We start from the raw sequence: 13335 nt of genomic DNA, 5'->3' as shown, positions 1-13335 counted from the left end.
GCATCATTTTACTCTGTCTATTCTATTCTACTCTTTTTTTTTTATTATTGTCTATTTTAAAACTGCCATAGAATCAAACCATAAACAAGGTGGCCTATTTTGATGTTAGTGATCCTAATGTGAAAAAAAGATTTTATATGTTTGCACTTTATGTGCTCATTTTGTGCCTGTCTTTTTCTGCTGTGAAGCACTTGGAGCTGCAATTCTTGTATGAAAGGTGCTATACAAATACAGTTATTGTTATTATTATTATTATTATTATTATTATTATTATTATTATTATTATTATTATTATTATTATTATTATTATTATTATTATTATTATTATATAGACAAAGGGTGGAATCAAACAGAATAGGGTTACAAACAATCTGTCAGGTAGAATAAGAAAGAGCATTAGCCATGCTAGAATGGAATCACATAGCTTACCTGTGTGAGGTAGGCGGCTTCTGCACGCGCACTGGAGAAACTACAGGAGAACAATGGAACAGATATTACTGTTATATAAACTAGTTGAATTGTCTTTTCATGAAAGCACCTTAGATCTAAAACATGTTATATTAGAGGGGGGATTTGAGTTGGTTTGGAACTTTTCATTAAAAACCTCAAGGAAATGATGAAGGAAAACTCCCCTGATCTGTAAGAAAAATACATGCCTATCCACTCATGTTGCATGTGTGCTGCATCCTCGTGTTTTAAAGCATGGATTTATTTTGTAAGAGCTAGTACTAACAGGCCAGTAGACACATTCATTATTCTACCTGACAAATTTTATTTTAGAATGAAAAATAAACTGATGGTTTACTTGACAAAATGAACAGACGTTACGGCTGGTGTTCATTTCCCACCTTGACTAACATTACCTAAAAGGGTTGCAATGTGGAACCCTGACTGCATATTAAGTGTTTTAATTACAAAATGATGACACAAATCCATTATTGCAATAAGTTTTCAAAGGACATTCATCACTCAGTGTTTCAAAATAACCGATGATTGCATCTTCACAAATGTCACCAATTCCTAATCAACGGCTAAAAATGGCTAATGATGATAATCATATAATAATCCATTAGTGAGTTTTATATACTAGCAATCATCCAGGGAGAGATGGATCTCTATATATAAGTCTATATAACTCTCTATATATACAGCATTCCTTCAGTTCCAGGGATCAAACCGGCAAGCTTGTGGTTACCGGGTGGTGGACCGCTCTCACCTGAAGCACTTGGTGAAGCGGAGCCGGACGGCCGGGTGCAGCTGCAGGTTCAACAGCTCCTTGGAGACGTCTTTCACGCCGTAGCGGGCGTAGTCAAACTCAGAGCTGGAGGCGTGAGTGTTCACTCTCTCATGGTACACCTGGGGGGGGGGGGGGGAGAGAGGGGGGGGGGGGGAGAGATAGAGAGGGGGGGGGAGAGAGATAGAGAGAGGGGGGAGAGAGAGAGGGGGGGGGGAGAGAGAGAGAGAGAGGGGGGAGGGAGAGAGAGAGGGGGGAGGGAGAGAGAGAGATAGGGAGGGAGAGAGAGAGGGGGGGAGAGAGAGAGGGGGGAGAGAGATAGAGAGGGAGAGAGAGGGGGGGGGGAGAGAGATAGAGAGAGAGAAAAAGAGAGAGAGAGAGCGAAATCATTAGGGCTGTCATTTTCTAAAGAAGATTTTGTCGACTGTACAACTCTTTATATCCGATGCTTAGAAGAGAAATTCTTATAATGCCTTCAGAAAATATCTCTGCATTATGGAAAAAAAGCACAAAAATCAACAAACTAAATCTTGTTCGACAAGAGGAGCGGCCCTAGAACTCATACAGCTATGCTGTAGGGCTGACCTTCGAAGCTTTTTTTGGCCATTGAAGCTTCGGGGCCGAGATTCGATTTTAATTCGAAGCTTCGAGATAAAACAAAGAAAAAAAAATATATATATATAATTTATTATTATTATTATTATTTTTTATCTTTTTTGTGAACACATTTTATTATTATTTTTTTGACATGACATAAAACTAGACACACAAGCATTAACAGTGAATATCCACAATAAATCACAGGATTATACATTCCAGTATTTGAATCAATATAAATGTAGTTTACGAGATATATACATAATACTTGCAATACAATACAATACATACATATGCTCTTGCTCGTTCTTCTCCACCCCCCCCCTCAGGACCCCCCTTGGATAATCCATCCATTATTTCGTTTCTAACCAAGGATTACAATTCATATGCTAACCTTTATTCTCTCCACCACTTCTAACCAGATTGCAATGCTGGCTTCATTGACACCTAAAATTCTTGCTGTAGATATCTCTAGATAAATCACATCGAGATAGGTAAGAACCCATACCTTCAGGCACATTTTATCCGGTTGAATCCAGCGTGATGCTATCAGCTTTTTAGCAGCCGTAAGACCGGACAAAATGAGTCTCTTTAGCTGTATAGAGGCTGCTAACTGAGAAACATCATTCAACAACAATACAGAAGGCAGTACAGGTATGGTCAGAAAAAAATTCTGATAATTGCGTGGTTACTTCTTCCCAGAATATCTTAACAGGGGGGCATTCCCAGTACATATGTATAAATGTACCGATATCACCCCTTAGACACAAGGAGCATAGAGAGTCTTGTTTAAGCCCCATTCGGTTCAATATTATAGGAGTCAGGTAAATCCTATGAATAAAATTAAGATTAATCTGTTGATGATCCGGGTTGCGTGACGCTAGTCGAACGTTTGCCCAGACTTCTTGCCAATCAAAATCTACTTCCAAGTCTGGTATATCCCTCCTCCAGACTGAGTCTAGGGGGAGGATTCCATACGAAGACGTTAGTAAGTGATGATAAAAGTCAGATACGAAGCCTCTCGATGTCTCCCTTTCATAGAAGAATTTGTGATATCTGTGGTGCTCAAGTGGTATCTTTAATGGGAATCCATGAGCCTTCAAAGTTGCTAATAACTGTATATAGAAATAATAAGTGGAGCTGGTGAGGTTAAATTTGTTATGAATTTCATGATAGCTACAGAAACCCCGTTCGTTGAAGATATCTCCCAATGTATGTATGCCCTGCTTTTCCCATTTGGGATATCTGATAGGTCGTTGTGCAATTATTTTTTTATCTTATGTTGTGGGACTTGTACAGCACTTTGGTCAACTTTGTTGTTTTTAAATGTGCTCTATAAATAAAGTGGATTGGATTAATTAATTAAATGAATAATGAGTCGGGAGCTGCGCTGCCTGGGCGGCTGCTCTCCGTTACACAGCCAACAACATTACATTACATAATTATGTTGCAACCTTCTATGGGTTCGGGACACTATAAAAAATACTATAGAGAATTGTCAGTGCTGTAAAGTTCAAACCTTTTTAAATCTTAGACAAAGGAAACACTTTGCTTTCATGAAATATTGTAATCCACCATTTGCAGGTGGGAGGGGGGATACAATTTTATTTTGTAATATTTTTTTTTATATATATTCAAATTTTATTTTCCGGTTCGAATCCCGTGCCCATCGAACGAAGCTTTGAAGTATTTAAGACAGCCCCTTTTCCTTGGTAATCACCACTGTATGGCTTTTGAAGTGTACTGAAATATACTGTGTGTGTGTATGTCTGTGCGTGTGTGTGCGCATGTGTGTGTGTGTGTGTGTGTGTGTGTGTGTGTGTGTGTGTGTGTGTGTGTGTGTGAGTGTATTATGTATGTATTCCCCTCACCTGTTTAAAGTTCACAGACAACATAACTGTATTTAGCTATGCATTATCTTTCCATGTAACTTTGCACTGTATAGAGTACGAGAGGAAGAGGGAGAGAGAGAGGGGGAGAAAGAGAGAGAGAGTAAAAGAGGGTGGGAGAGAGAGAAAGAAAGGGAGAGAGTGAGTAAGAAAGAGGGAGAGAGAGGAAGAGAGCCTGTGTGTGTGTGTGCGTGTGTGTGTGTGTGTGTGTGTGTGTGTGTGTGTGTGTGTGTGTGTGTGTGTGTGTGTGTGTGTGTGTGTGTGTGTGTGTGTGTGTGTGTGTGTGTGTGTGTGTGTGTGTGTGTGTACAGTATGTGTGTCATAGAACTAGGCTGTGCCTTTGACCTGTACATGGACCAGGCTTTCCGGGATAAGTATATAAAATACCAACCACTGCTCAATGTGATGGCCGGCCTTGGGTACAGGTGTAGATATAGTGTACTTATATTCGGAAGTCTTGGCCATGTATACAAATGCACCATGAGCAGTCTGATAATTGCTGCAATGTCTAAAAGAAAAAGCCAAACAAATAGCCAAATATTGCTCTGTCTCAGCTATTATTGGCAGCTTAGCCGCGTGGAGAATGAGGCGCTATTGTAACAGATGGTAACCCGAGGCACAGTCACGATGGACTCAAGTGTTGTGAAGTGACTGTGGCGAGTAGTGGTACTACGAGTTAAACTCACTCTCTCCCTTAAAAGACACATAGACACGTTGCCAAGAAGTGAATTCACCTCTTGGTATAGCGGTCTGGGTTCGAAACTCCCTCGGGGCATCGAAGTAAAAAAGGTGACAAAATCACAACCGTTACACTATGAGTACCCTTAATTCAATGGAAGCCAACCACGTAATATTACGTGTTTGCCCGACAACCGTTGGGTGCCAGACCACGTAATATTACGTGTTTGGTTCATTTTTCTTTTTTTCTCTCGATTTTTATCCTATTTAATGCGAAGGACCCGTATGTTGCCGTTAGAAGCCCTACTGCGACGCCAAGGGTGCAGTACCGGCCAGATTCTCCTAGGTGGCGGTATCGAGCTGCAGTAAACCCTGTTCCAGACCCTTGTGTTACACTGTAAGGTCGCCGGGTGCAGATTTTCACTAGACGGCAAGGCTAGAGGTTCAATCGGTCACATCCAAACGTCTACGGGACATCCGATGCATATGCTGTGATTGATTATGCCGTGGCCCTAATCGACATTGGATGTACCAGATGGCGATCAAACAATTGGAATATTATTTTTGGAATACTCCCGATCAAAGGTAAGGACTATCTGACGTAAATTCTGGCTTGATTGTGCAATGTTTTCATACCGATCCAGCTGATCAGCGTTTATAGCATTCAATACTAATGCCGTTACTGGTAATCAATCATCAGAAATGACTTCCCCCGCCCCCCCCCCCCCCCCCCCTTTCATGCATTCATGGTGGAAGATAATACCGATCATAAGCATTTGGATTTTTAACTCTAGCTTGTGTAGGACCGAAACGCCAATGGATTTAACGTTATTAGCTTAGCGCCTTATAAATAGCTTTGCAGGAATTATCCCAGATCATTCCGATATAACACTCATATTATAACATATTCACAGTGATGGGCAAGCTACTTGGAAAATGTAGCAAGCTACACTACAAGTTACTCTCGATTAAATATAGCTCAACTACAATGGAAGCTATCCCCAGATAAATGTAGCAAGCTACACTACAAGAACATGGCAAAAATAGCTAGCTACATCGGCACTACTTTTTTCTTTTTTTCTTTTACTTCGTGATCAAGTTTCCACCAAACAATTCTCAGTTTGATTGTTTATTATAAAACTGAAACAAGCCCTCGGTCTGGCTTTTTGTGTCATCCTTTTAACATGAACTTGTATTATGTACAAAATCCAGGAAGGCAAGTTTAGCTGGGTGCAGCCTCTACAAAAGAAAAGAAAGAGACCATTTGGTTTTATCAGTTTTTATAGTATAGTTTGTTTATTACTTTTGATGCAGTAATGGTCTTTTTCTTTTCTATTCTATCTTTATGTATTATTTATCCCTAAACTCTGCATCTTCTGAAACCTGCCCACTTTATCAACCAAAAACACACTTCTTCAATATCTGAATTGTAACTGTTTTACTTCATTTTACTAGTATTATGCTACCATGTATATACTACTACCAACTATGCTAATATGTCTATACTACTACAGTATGTACTCAGAGTATAACACTCAAGCTTGACACTGACAAATAATACTACTTATCCTTGGCTGCTAGATATGTACCACTCCTGCTGACTTGTTGTACACAATTTGTAAGTTGCTTTGAATGAAAGTGTCAGCTAAATGACCAAATGTATTTAAATATGTAACTCACAAACCATTCCATGGCCCCAAAATCATGTGGGGACCCCCCCTGGGGGTCCTGTCCCACAGGTTGAGAACCACTGCTCTAAGTGATCTTTTCCCTCTTTTTTTCTTTTCTCCACCCCCATAATATTGTTCATTTTCTGCCTACAGTGAAACATCATCATGATAGCAGCTATCTGTTAGTTAAAGCTGTTGACAACAAGTGTACTGACTTGTGTGCTGTTTGGGAACAGTTGATTTTCATCAGCTCACCTGAATGTGTTCTCAAGTTAGTGCTGAACGTGTGGGAAGTATGTTTTAGCCGTTTTTTCAGTCAAACTCAGTCATAAATGTGTCCCAGATAAGGCCATGGAGAGGCATTGTTGTTATTGACATCATCATCTTCATCAATGCCATCGAATCCCTCTGCCATTTCGCGCGGACTGGTTCATGTAATCCGTTAAATTGCATTCATTCAGTACGTCTGTGTTTTGATTTTCACTTCCTGGTTTGCGCACTTGGAGTCCCGCCCTATCCTGCCTCTGATTGGCCTACCCGTAATGTTTTGGCCTAACCATACCCAATCGTGAGTCGTCATACTCATATCTAAACCAACCAACCAATCATAGTGGGGTTTTTTCTACGGGGAGTTTTTTTTCTCCTCACAAATCTTTATAGACAGTAGCGGTGTAGCGTTTCCTCGTCGCTACGTCACTACTTCGTTCTATAAATAGCTGCGCTACAGACACCGCTACGTGATTCAAAAGTAGCGACGCTACCATCACGCTACTGAGAATTGTAGTTAAGCTATGTAGCGTCGCTACTTGTAGCTAGCTACTGCCCATCACTGCATATTCACCACGGTATAAAACGGGAACGTATTGATGAAACAAATATTTCTTTATGGCATATTGAACGGAAGGTCATACTGTCAATTGACAATGACATTGGATACATAGCTATAATATAGAATATAGAATATAGTTATAGCTCTAAACAAGGTGACACACTCCTATCTTTTAAAGCGTGGCATTGCTACGACGGGCCCTGTCTAATAGCTGGCAGTCAATGAGTTAAGTGTTCAGTGCTGCTTGGCCCCGATATATTTGATTCCCTGTTTATGCAATATAATTTGTGGAACCAAATAAAGTATTCAAATGTGTATGCGTGCATGCGTGCGTGTGTATGTGTGTGTGCGTGCGTTTATGCGGGAGTGCGTGTGTGTGTGTGTATGCATGCATGTGTGTGTATCAGAACACATACAGTGTGGTTCCCTTCACCTGTGGGGTGGTGTGTGCATGTGTGTGCATGTGTGTGTGTGTATCAGAACATACAGTGTGTATCCTTGTGTGTGTGTGTTCCCCTCACCTGTGTGGTGGTGTAGGCGTCTCCATTGCGGTACCGTGTCACCTGTCTGGTCCTCCGGACGTAGTGGTAGCTGATGGCCTTCCACCAGATGCAGGGTGTGGCCTGCTGGAGTCTCTGCACGCGCTCGTATACTTCCTGTTTCAACCAATCGAAATGCTAAATGGTGCATTTATATAACAGCTTTTATCCAAAGCGCCTTACAATTTTGTTCCTCACACATTACAATCTGTTAACATTACTGCTATTGATGTGAACGCATTCAACAATGAATTCTCACAAATTAAACCCTTAAGATCACGGGGCACGCCAAACTAGCCTATCTACGACTGGTTTTCCGCATTCTTAAATCCTGCTCTTAGCTGAGAATGAATCCCAGAGAAGAAACCCTTCAGGAATGCCAGGAACTTCATCAGTGGAGTTAAGAAGAAATGAGGTCCATTGTCTTAAATCTATGGTGTCTCCCATACTTTTAAGCGGTCATAATATGTTAAAGGTCCCATGCATTATAAATGGCCTTTTCCAGTGTTTAGCATTGTTTCCTAGCAATGGGGGATTATATCAATGTGGTCTGTGTCGTTAATTATCATATTGACTCATCAGTCTAGTCTCGAGTTCACGAGATCTTCCCTCACTCAACTAAGCCGTTCTGATTTGACTGTTTTGCTGATGTGAATATGGCACAGATTGAGCTGATTGTGATCTGATTGTCTCTCTGGTTGTAGTCACCGCCCACAATTCGCTCAACAGAGCGAGTGGATTACTTCCTCAAACAGAGTGCCGAGTCCGACAGACAGCAGAGAACGAGCGAGCGAGCGAGAGATAGAGAGGGAGAGAGAGAGATAGATAGGGAGAGAGAGAGAGGGACGGCGGGACCGCGTGCAGGAGTGTGTGTAAAAATGTGTGTGCGCCGTCTCTCCCTCGTCGGAGCATTTACACACAAACTTGACTGTGTGTGTGTCGGGCACGCATCTCTCCTCTCTCTGTCTGTCTCTCTCTCGTTTGCTCGTTCTCTCTCTCGCTCTCTCTCGTATGTATCACGCTGTGTGGGTGACTGTCACTCAAAGCGCTTATGGGCAGATCCCATCCAATAACAGCCTGAAATCCTGAGGCTGAAAAATTATGCTTTTGAGTACTTGATTAGAAATATAAAACAATGCATAAAAAAAAAAAAACATACAGATGTGTTCCATAGACTCACAGGAATTGTGTAAAGTTGCCCAAATAGTGCAAGGAATAGCAATGCATGTCTCCTTTAAATAAGTCAGCTTTTGCTCAGTAATGCTTTGGAACGTGTTCCTGTCTGGGCTCAAATGTTATGTTTTGGATACAGTACCCTGATACAGATGTTGCTTGGCCCTCTCATGATACATTTGCAATTTAATTGACACTAGTTCCTATTTGAATTCAAAACTGCATTCCAGAGGGGGGGGGGGGGGGGGGGGGCCCGGTGCTGCGGTTGTTAAAACCTGTTAAGGTTCGACGGGTCTTATAAGGTACGTTTTGCACTCATGTGCACGTCGCAGCACTTTGCGCACGGCTACCAGGTTAGGGCTGCATTATTCGAGGATCATCCAATGCACACTTTCGATCGCCACCACACTCAACCAGCTGTGTGCTTCGGGTCTCGAGTTACATGACGATATATCCGGCGAGCGTCATTTGACAGGTTGCTCCGTCAAATGACCACTTCCGGTTGTGAATCGTCTAGAACTAACTAACCAATCACTGCTGACGGCGAAAATGATTGATCACCATTGTAGTTAACGAGCGTCCGCTCTGAAAGAGACCACAGCTGAGCGGGTGAGAGTGGGCGAAGGTGGTGAAAGTTGACGAAGAAGTCCGTTGTTGTGACTCGAGTGTCAGAATGAATGGAAGTGGATCGCCATTTTGGATTTTCACCCTGTATTTTTCCGGTACACGGTTTACAAAAACCTCTCTTTTTTTTATCCACTTTTTCTCCCATTTTCTATTTTTCTCCCATCCCAATTTCGTATCATCCAATTCAACCCTCCCCTGTCTCGAACGCTGTTTCTTGCCTCCCACAAGCCGGCTGCAATGTGGACTAAGTCATACATAGCACGAGTCCCCTCCGATACTCGAGGTAACAGCAGTCGCATCTTTTCACCTGCGCAGCTCGATCTCTCAGTGGCGAGGAGTAACGCGTGGGAGGCTCACGCTGCCCCCGACACACTTCCTGATTCTACTGCGCAGGCGCACCAACCGACCTGTAGGAGTCGCTGTCCACAACGCCCGATCCCCACCCATCAGTTTCCCACCCCCTAATACGGCCAATGTGTATTAGTATGAACGACCAACTAAACTGAAAGCAATGTGGAGCGCTGGGCTCGAACAGGCGAATCCAGCGTCTCCAGTATTCGTGGTGAGCGCCTTGCCCACTGCACCACGTAGCCGCCCTACAAAAACCTTTCTCAAGCACTATGGATTTCTATAGAATTTGGACCTGGTTTCTCCGTTCTTCACTTGTCATCATGGTTTTACAAGCCTTGGATGATACGGATATAGTTTGTCCCCTTCAAAGGCTGACCACATGATATAATAATAATGATAATAATAACAATAACAATAATAATAATAATAATAATAATAATAATAATAATAATAATAATAATAATAATAATAATAATAATAATAATAATAATAATAATAATAATAATAATTATTATTATTATTATTATTATTATTATTATTATAATAATAATAATAATAATAATAATCATAAATAATAATAATAATAATAATAATAATAATAATAAATAATAATAATAATAATAATAATAATAATAATAATAATAATAATAATAATAATAATAATAATAGGCTACATGTTTTATGTCTAATTAAAATAATATGCAATATATATATCAGAAGACGCAAAAATAAAAGCTCACGGTACATCAACTGGCTGCCCTGGACTCCTACGAGGCAAAGCTGTAACACTGCATCGTCTACTTTTTTGGGACATGGAAATGTAGGGTTTGTGAAATAATATTGAATGATTATCTTCGGTTGGAGCCCCGGAAATATTGTTATTATACCTCTTTGTCATCATTTCTAATACGAGACGTTGCTCTCCACACACAGCAGGGGGGCTTGGCGACAGAGCTTACAGAGCTCCAGCCCGACACGCTCCTCCAGCCCGACACACTCAGCAGAGGACGAGCAAGACGCATGTGACCGGCGTCGTGATGTGCATGTGGTTCCCAGCATTAATTACTCAATTCATTCATCAAATGGCCGGGACCGGGGGAGATTGGGCGGCCCGCGGGGGTGGCATTCCCGTCGCCGTGCATGGCGGTGTGAGTGGCGCGTTTGTGTTTTTTCCTTCGGTCATGGCGTGCTTTATTCTTATGTCTGCACGTTTACGTTGCACTACTTTTATTGTCTTTTATACCTATTCTTATGTCTGCAATTTTTGCATTGTTTTTTTATTCTGTCAATTGTGTGCTGATTTTAATGCCTATGTTCATTTATACTAGTTGCTGTGGGGCACTCTGGACTCCGTGTGAAATGTGTGAAAAGTGCTATATAGATAGTTATAAATATTTATTATTATTGGGGGCGGCTACGTGGCGTAGTGGGCAAGGCGCTCGCCACGAATGACGGAGACGCTGGGCTCGCCTGTTCGAGCCTGTTCGAGCCCAGCGCCTGTTCGAGCCCAGCGCTCCACATTGCTTTCAGTTTAGCTGGTCGTTCATACTAATACACATTGGCCGTATTAGGGGGTGGGAAACTGATGGGTGGGGATCGGGCGTTGTGGACAGCGACTCCTACAGGTCGGTTGGTGCGCCTGCGCAGTAGAATCAGGAAGTGTCGGGGGCAGCGTGAGCCTCCCACGCGTTACTCCTCGCCACTGAGAGATCGAGCTGCACAGGTGAAAAGATGCGACTGCTGTTACCTCAAGTACCGGAGGGGACTTGTGCTATGTATGACTTAGTCCACATTGCAGCCGGCTTGTGGGAGGCAAGAAACAGCGTTCGTGACAGGGGAGGGTTGAATTGGATGATACGAAATTGGGATGGGAGAAAATATAGAAAAAAAATGGGAGAAAAAGTGGATAAAAATCTTTTTTTTATTATTATTATTATTATTGTTATTATTATATTGTAAAAGAAATGTGAAATGTCTCGACGACATTGAAAATGAGGGTGACCTCAATGTGTTTTCGAGAATAAATAAAGGTTTGAATGAAATCTATGGGAGGCGGATAGGGTCAACATTTTTAATAGGATTAATTATTTTATCTAAGAAATTGACATGTTCGTTTGGACAGCCCTAAAAAAACAAACAAACAAAAAACACAGATGAAACGAGTAAAGTAATGATACCTGAATGAATTAATGAGTTTATTTATTTCAAACATAAATTAAAAACAAATGAAATTAATTAAAACATTTTAATAAAACAATAAAGTAATAAACAGATTAAAAAACAAACAAGCAAAACAGTAATGTTTGAAAAGGAGTAGGATGGAGTGTAAACGTATGTATTCCTACCCCCTTCACACTCTATCTTATGCAACTCATATTAACTCCTTTTCATACAACCCAAATTTCCAAACTATGAAAAGAAATATTACGAAAAGAAAATATCAGTAATGATACTAATGATAATCCCGCCGAGCACTAGCCCCTGGACAGCCTCCTCATCCATATACCTCTGAGATATAATCATTTTATATGTTTTTTTTAAGTAATCTATATTTGTGCTTTGTTTTAATCCCACACTCATACCTGAAGGCAGAAACTACATGTTTCCTATAACACTTTCTGAAGGCAGAATTACATAACCTTTTCCTTATATAACCCACATGATATAACCCCCCCGTCTGCGCTCGGGGGGAGAGAGAACACGTCCGCACCTGGAACTCTGCGTGCGCCAACAGGGCGGTCTTGGAGAAGCAGTGCCAGCACTCCACCAGGTACACCACGTACAGCATGGCCAGGAAGGCCAGGGGGATGTACACGTAGCCCCGGGAGCAGGGGCTCTCCAGGTGCAGCACGTCGTTGTAGTAGGCCACCGAGGTGGCGTCGTCGTCGGCCACGCGGTTGCCGAGGGCCACGGAGGAGGAGCCGAGCACAGGGACGCGGCAGAGAGCGCACCAGGCCAGCGTGGCGAAGCAGCCGTACATCAGCAGCGTCAGCAGCAGGCACTTCCAGTGGGACTCACGGCACAGGGAGGAGGCCAGGGACTGCTGCACCGGCCTCTGCTGTGGGGGGGGGAGAGGGAGGGGAGGGGGGAGCGAGAGGGAGGGGTGGAGGGGAGGACGGAGAGGCGGGGGGGAGAGAGGGGCGGAGGGGGGGGGGGGGGCGAGAGGGGTGGAGGGGAGGATGGAGAGGGAGGGGTGGAGGGGAGGATGGGGGGGAGCGAGCGGGATGGAGGGGAGGATGGAGAGGCGGGGGGGAGAGAGGAAGAGCGAGAGGGGTGGAGGGGAGGATGGGGGGGGAGCGAGCGGGATGTAGGGGAGGATGGAGAGGCGGGAGGAGAGAGGAATAGCAAGAGGGATGGAGGGGAGGATGGAGAGGGGGGGCAGGAGAGAAGAGAGGTTAGGAGAGCCCTTTCCAGTGGGAGAGGTTGTTTACGTGGTCACAGCGTTGCTGCAGAGCGGGATAGAGACAGAGAGGGAGAGAGGGAGGTCAGGGAGACGATAGGATGAGGGAGGAAAGAGGGAAGTGAGGAATAATGGTAAATGGCTGCATTTATATAGCAGCTTTTATCCAAAGTGCTTTACAATTTGTTCCTCACATTGTTACCCATTCACTCACACATTCACACACCGACGGCGGAGGTGCCGACCTGCTCATCAGGAGCAATTAGGGGTTAAGTGTCTCGCTCAAGGACACTTCGCTCCGGATAACCAGACGACTGCTCTACCTACCGAGCCACTGTGTCGCCCTGT

The 13335-nt window shown here is 43.0% G+C and overlaps 1 protein-coding gene across 1 annotated transcript in view; it reads right to left on the bottom strand.

Annotated features, from left to right (window-relative positions):
* LOC311243585 (transmembrane protein 151B) overlaps positions 1-13335 on the bottom strand; it is a gene marked incomplete at both ends in the record, with an annotated part of 80344 nt that overhangs the window by 1143 nt on the left and 65866 nt on the right. The window contains 5 exon segments of the mRNA XM_084332867.1: positions 365-371; positions 430-469; positions 1217-1356; positions 7419-7553; positions 12298-12645. Coding sequence (XP_084188993.1) covers positions 365-371; positions 430-469; positions 1217-1356; positions 7419-7553; positions 12298-12645 — 670 coding nt within the window.

The sequence above is a fragment of the Notolepis coatsorum genome, assembly GCF_963971535.1.
Source record: "Notolepis coatsorum genome assembly, chromosome: 1".
NCBI classification, from domain to species: domain Eukaryota; kingdom Metazoa; phylum Chordata; class Actinopteri; order Aulopiformes; family Paralepididae; genus Notolepis; species Notolepis coatsorum.
Note: the sequence above shows the minus strand (reverse complement) of the source record. Positions and strands in the feature narration are given on the sequence as shown.